This window comes from Mercenaria mercenaria, unplaced genomic scaffold (assembly GCF_021730395.1).
Source record: "Mercenaria mercenaria strain notata unplaced genomic scaffold, MADL_Memer_1 contig_1287, whole genome shotgun sequence".
In the NCBI taxonomy this organism is placed as follows: Eukaryota; Metazoa; Mollusca; class Bivalvia; order Venerida; family Veneridae; genus Mercenaria; species Mercenaria mercenaria.
The window spans coordinates 1-6,536 of record NW_026459267.1 but is presented as its reverse complement, the minus strand read 5'-3'; the positions used below and the strand labels follow the sequence as shown (position 1 = coordinate 6,536).

Below are 6,536 nucleotides of genomic sequence, written 5' to 3'. Positions count from 1 at the left end.
GCGAAAAACCGCTTTGAAAGTTTGTAATTAGGCCTTGAGATTCAAGATACCAAACTAGTCTAGAATTGATCATACGTTCTAGCGTTTTACATAAACAACTGGTAAGTGCAATCGGTCTATAATTACTGGGGTTAGTGCTATCTTTCCGGGTTTTGGTATTGGAATAACTATAGCTTCTCTCCAGGAATCTGGAAAAATGCCAGTTTTCCAGTAATATTATAAATTTCAAGTATGGAGGTCTAATGATCTTGTGGTAATGTTTTAAAAGTTGATAATGAATTTGGGCCGGACCAGCTGCGGTATCGTGAGATTTATCTAAAGCGTCAAGCAATTCTGTGAGTGAAAAAGATTATTTATAATCTTCATCATTATTTGAATCAAAATTTAAAGGTTTGCTTTCTTAGGTCGATTTTATGTTTTGAAACCTTTATCATAATTGTTTGATGAAGAGTTTTTTTGAAAAAGTTTTACCAAGTGTATTGGCAATGTCCTCCTTGCTAGATGCAATAGACTGGCCTGACTTTGTAAGATGGGAAACATTTGAAGATTTTCCTTTTCCACTTATTTTGCGAATCATTTCCCAGACTTTTTAACCGATGACCTAGAATTAAGTTTTGAAAACTGTATGAATGCCATGATTTTTTCTTGCTTGTTTTATAGTTCTGCGAGCTTTTGCTCTCAGAATCCTAACTGATTGTAAGTTTTCTTTCGTCGGCCGTATATTGAACTTTTTAATGGCCGCTCTACGTTTTCGAACAGCAAGTCTTACAATCATCATTATACCAAGGCTAATTTTATGTTTACCATTCTTGATTTGTTTTGTTTGTAGTTTGGGTTTAACGCCGTTTTCAACAGTATTTCAGTCATGTAACGGCGGGCAGTTAACCTAACAGTGTCCTGGATTCTGTACCAGTACAAACCTGTTCTCCGCAAGTAACTGCCAACTTCCCCACATGAATCAGAGGTGGAGGACTAATGATATCAGACACAATGTCGTTTATCAAATAGTCACGGAGAACATACGCCCCGCCCGAGGATCGAACTCGCGACCCCGAGATCCGTAGACCAACGCTCTTACCTATTGAGCTAAGCGGGCGGGCTACCATTTCTTGAAGTTTTAGGAATGGACTTGTCAGCAATATCGGACAGAAGAACTGAAAACCGATCAATAGGATCATAAAAATTAGTAAAATTCTCCAAAGTCAAATCATTTTTACATAGCGTTTCAAATTGCTTCCAATCAGCTTTATTAAATTTGAAATATGAAGGGTGGTCTGATGGCAGATTAGAGTATTTGAAATAATTATTGGAAAATGGTCACTACCATGCAAATCATCCAGTACTTTCCATTCAAAATCAAGAAAGATGTTCGGTTGACAAATTGTCAAATCAAGCGAAGAAAAGTTACCTGTTGCAGGATGAAGATAAGTTTTGGATTTATCATTTAATAAACAGAGGGCATTTCTTTCAATAAAAGTTTCAATAATTTGACCTCTAGTGTTGCTGTCAGAACAGCCCCAGAATTCATGATGACCATTAAAATCTCCCATAAGCAAAAATGGTTGTGGTAATTGTTTTATAAGATCATCAAGTTCTTCAAGATTTAGTTTATATTTGGGAGGTATGTAAATCGAACAGATAGTAATCGGTCGATGTAAAGTTACGTTTATTGCAACTGATTGGATACTTGTATTAAGAACAATTTGTCTGTGCGGACATGCATTATTAATAATAATAGATGTACCACCAGACGCTCTATCAGTGTTAGTGTTGATGAAGTTATACACTGAATAATTTTTGAAAGCTATTTTGTCCGTTTCCTTTAAAAATGTTTCACTAAGGCACATAAGTGAAGGATTATATTTTGATAAGAGAAGGAGAATTTCATTATAATTTGCTTTAAGTCCACGGCAATTCCACTGGATAATTTTACTTTCCATTTACAATGGCAAACAAAAATTATACGACTGGAAAATTAAAGTATTAGTGTTGCATTGACTCAGGAGGGAACCTTTTGATTTTCCCCTCCTTTGTGCTGGTTAAACTGGGCGGGGCAGATAATGGCGGATCGTCATCATCCTCCCCTGTTAACCGGTTCATATCATGAGGGAACCGGTTATGGGTTTGTATGGGATCATTTGATCCCTTTCCAAACCCATCAGTTTTCAAGTCAATTTTTTGTTTGGGTGTTTGACTCACCCCACGTTGATTGGAATTTGGTATAACGTTTTGTCGTGATGATGGCGTGCTTGAATACTTTGGTACATTTTGTACAACTGGTGGCAGTGTTGGTTTAGCAGCTGCCTTTGGAGCTTGTGGTGTCAGCGAAGGTTTTTCTGATACTTTCGGCTTTTCCTTTGGTAAATCTTGGACAGGCATAGAATCAGTTTGCGTAGACGCGTCAAAAAACGTTGTTGATTTTGGTGCATTTGATTTTGTAATTGAAGAATATGTTGTTGTCAATGATGGAGGCATGAACTTAGCAATTGCGATTCGTCTGGCTTCAGGGAATCCAATGCCCTGCGTGAACTTGACATTGAGGACCTCCTTTTCAATCCTCCATGTCTTGCAGTCGCGAGACCTGGCTGAATGTTCCTCGCCGCAATTCACACAACACAATGGACCCTTGCACCTGTCTGGCTCATGAGAGAAACCGTTTTGTTTGCATTTGTGACAAATGAATTCTCCTTTGCAGTTTGATTCGTTGTGTCCAAATTTAAAGCAGTTATAGCATTGGAGGGGATTTGGTATATACTGGGTGACCTTTGTTTGAAGATAACCTACTTTTACAGAACTTGGAAGGAATGGGATGCCGAATGTAAGAATGATAGTGTTAGTTATGATTTCTTTTCCATCTCGTTTGATTTTCACGGGTCTAGCAGCTGTAACATGTTGTTCAGCAAGGCCTTGCACAATCTCCGTCTCTGGTACCCCAGCAAGATCAGGGCAACGAATAACCCCCTTGAGGAGTTCAGAGTACGGTGTGCAATGCACTTGCATGGGTGGCCGAAAAAGTTTGTCATTTTGAGCAGATTCTGTGCATGTGCAGCCTTTTCAATTTCAACCAAAAGATCTCCTGTTCGTAATTTCTTCACAGATTTTGGCGTTCCGGCTATACTCTCGAGTGTTTTTTCTATGACGAAAGGAGAAATACTTGTCATTTTAAAATTGTCCTCAACAGATTGAATAAGGAGGAATCGTGGAAATGCCGAATTAGTTGTGAAAGGTCGGTGAGAATTTCTCTCACCTTCCGTGTCCGAGTCTGTTTCCGAATGCAGTCGTTTATTATTTTGGTTTGCCATATTTAGACAATTTAATTTCATCACTCGCAGCCCCCACCCGCCGCGGAGTCCAACAAGGGAACACGTTAACAGAACGGATATCCAGCTCATGCATGTTAGGGATACTGTAGTGATATACTCGGATAAATATTTCACAATCTTGTTTATATCACCAGCTGTATTGCAGAAAAGCAATCGGGGGATTCAAGGGACTGTTACTCTACATACCCGATTGGCCCTAAGCCACCGCTTTCTAGGAAACATAGATTGAAGTATATGAAAATATATTGTTAAATAAATTTGTGTGAACATAATATGAAGGTTGCTGAACGCAGTGAAATGTGACAGTAGAGCAGTGTAAAGTTAGATTTTGTGTAACGTATTTTGTTTAAAAATTATGTTTGTGAAAATACAAAAATGAAAACATTAAGATGCAGTCCGGAATAAACAATACAAAATGTAAACGTAAATGTGGGATTTCCTAGGGCTTGGCATGACTAGCCGATTGATCGTACCGGGCCAATACGACCACCAAAACGTCTACACCGAATTAGAGGCCAAAGATGTGTATTGGCACCCACATCACGGGAAGAAGATGCGCACAAGCAAACAAGTACGCATCATCTCACCGCGATGCCATGGGGCACCTCAACATCCAGGACCCTCCTCTCCGGCTTACGGGCCGCCACCCACGGCAAACAGGTGGCTCCATTTTCGGGGGAGTCGTACCCCTCTGCATGGAGATACAGCCAGCATTTTCTATCCCCCCGCCGGCAAGGGGCAAGAGTTGTTTGGAGAGGTGTTTGTCGGGGCGAGCAACGGCGAGGAGAAAGTCATCAAAGTGGGTGATACTGTTTACTATACTTTATTGAGGTGTAGTATTTGTTAGCTGACCTGTGCCAAAGGCTCATTGTGAGTTTTTGTGACCGCTCTATGTCCGTCGTCCGTAGTCCGTCCATCAACAGTTTCTAAAAACATCTTCTCAAAACTACTGGGCAGATTTACACCAAACTTCACGAGAATGATCCTTGGGTATCCCCTTTCAAAGCTTTTCAAAGAATTGGTTCCACACAGAACTCTGGTTGCCCTGGCAACCAGAAGGTAAAACTTGAAAATTGATCAAATTATGCCCCTAGGGTTAAAAGAGGTCAATCCCCGGAGGTCCCAAATTTTATATAGACTTTTATAGGAAAAACATATAAAAATCTTGTCTGAAGGTTCAAGACCTAGACCTTTGATATTTGGTATATAACATTGTCAAGTGATTCTGAAACAAGATTGTACAAAGTATGGATGGAAGATGGTAGGAACTGCTTGAAACTCAAAAATATTTGTACTAAAACGAATCTTTGATTTTGTAAGCGATATGTATCATGTTTTCTCTGCAAAGCCTTGGGGGGAAAGATCGGGAAAAATGGTACAAACTCTTACAAGGAAATGTTATATTCATCTTGCTAAGGTACATGTATTTTCAATGTTCATAAAAATATTTGTCAACAAATAAGTCCAAATTTGAACTCAAAATTTAATTGGTTTCTGAAATGAATGAATTTTACATTAAACGATACCCTCAAAATTTATAAAGATATTTTGAATATTTAAAAAGTTCACGCTGCATTTGTAATGATTTAGTATACAATATAGTATTTCTAGTATTTAAAAAGAATTAAGATTTCAAATAGTAATTGTTCTTTTCCAGGTTGTACCTTTTGACGGGGGCCTTACAGGTGAATGGGGAGGCACAGAAGAAGTGGGAAGATATAAAGACAGAGATATTAATCGCACAGTATGTTGATTTCGTTTTAATTCAATGCTTATTTCGAATCTATGGTGGCATATTTCTGCCGTGGGATAGCTAGGTTACCATCGTGATACTTAAAAATCATACTGATAAACCGACGCTTTCTGAAAAATTATTTATGCATGTCAGTTGTCGGAGATTTCCAGGAAATCTTATTGCGATAATTTACACACTATGGGGAATCACATACCAAAAATCTCTAAACCAAATAAATATTAAATAATAGGGATACACTGGAGCAGATTTTCCCTGTTAGTTTTAAAATATAGCCATTTTAGGGAAAACATAGATGCATCCTAAAACAAACATAGATTTCAATCACAATCCCCTTTTCTGTTATCGGAACCCTTCAAGAATCGGGGATTTCTTATTTTCCTTATGTTTGTAATAACAGGTACTATCATTGTTTTAAAACTACTTGATAATTTAAGAATTTTCATTAGACATATTTTAGGCTATGTTTAAATTTCATATTTTATCATGATAGAAAATTGATTCATGTTCTTCAAAATATAATTTTTTAGAGATTATTTTAATCATGTGATTCCTCATAATGTTACAGCATTATCTCCATACCTTTTGTGTAAGTGCTTAAAGCCGTCATTTTATCACCTAGTCGCAATATCCATACTATTATCTTGAGAGGAAATATGCCACCATACGAATCAGTTGCCATGGAATGTAGATTTTTTTAATTAATTTTCAGTGTTATCAACTTTCACGCACGAAAAGAATCGCCGTTCATGGAATAAGATTGATTGACTTACATCTGTATTGAGGTAAATACAGACAGAATGAATGAATGAATGAATGAGTTGGGTTTTACGGCGAATCGACACAAAAAGGTCATATATCGCCGAGAAAATTTAATGGATTAACTTAATTGCAAAGCATAAATAAAACCATTGAAGTAAAAGCGTAAATACATAAAAAGTGTAAAAAAAATCAAATGCAACCTTAAAAAGTATAAAAAGCGGTGATTAAAATCAAATAAGGTTCAGATTTTATGAATATAATACCTATTTCTTCAAAAACTGCAAAATTTTGTGGCTGAAATTTGCTCGTACAGCTCTTTTAAGAATCAACATTGTAGTATGGGGTTGCGAGGATCGAATCTATACAGTCGATTAAAATATGTTTAATAGTAAGTGGGTTGACATGGTATACATTCAGGTTGATCTTCATTGTTCAGCAAATACGAATGAGTCAACCGAGTATGACCTATCCGACAACGAGAAAGAACAACTTCCTCCCTGCGAACAGATCTATTTCCTTGTGGGCCATTCACCTAAAGTAGGTTTAATTTCACGAAGTTTATTTAACGAAGCATTGTTCCAACAGGACTGCCATTTAGGGGAAAAGATTTTTTGATAATTTTCCTAAAAACAGTATGGTAATTTCAATTTAGATTGATTTAATGAAAGTGATTTTTTTTTTGCTGCAGTAAAAATTTT

At 37.2% G+C, this 6,536-nt stretch overlaps 1 protein-coding gene across 1 annotated transcript; it reads right to left on the bottom strand.

The window, feature by feature from the left end:
- Positions 1–2,199: 2,199 nt before the first annotated feature.
- Positions 2,200–3,000, bottom strand: LOC123560923 (uncharacterized; the record flags this gene model as incomplete). The annotated part of the gene is made up of 1 exon (XM_045353075.2): positions 2,200–3,000. A coding segment is annotated over exon 1 (801 nt), but the record flags the coding sequence as incomplete, so codon positions are not given.
- Between the last annotated feature and the right edge of the window lie 3,536 nt (positions 3,001–6,536).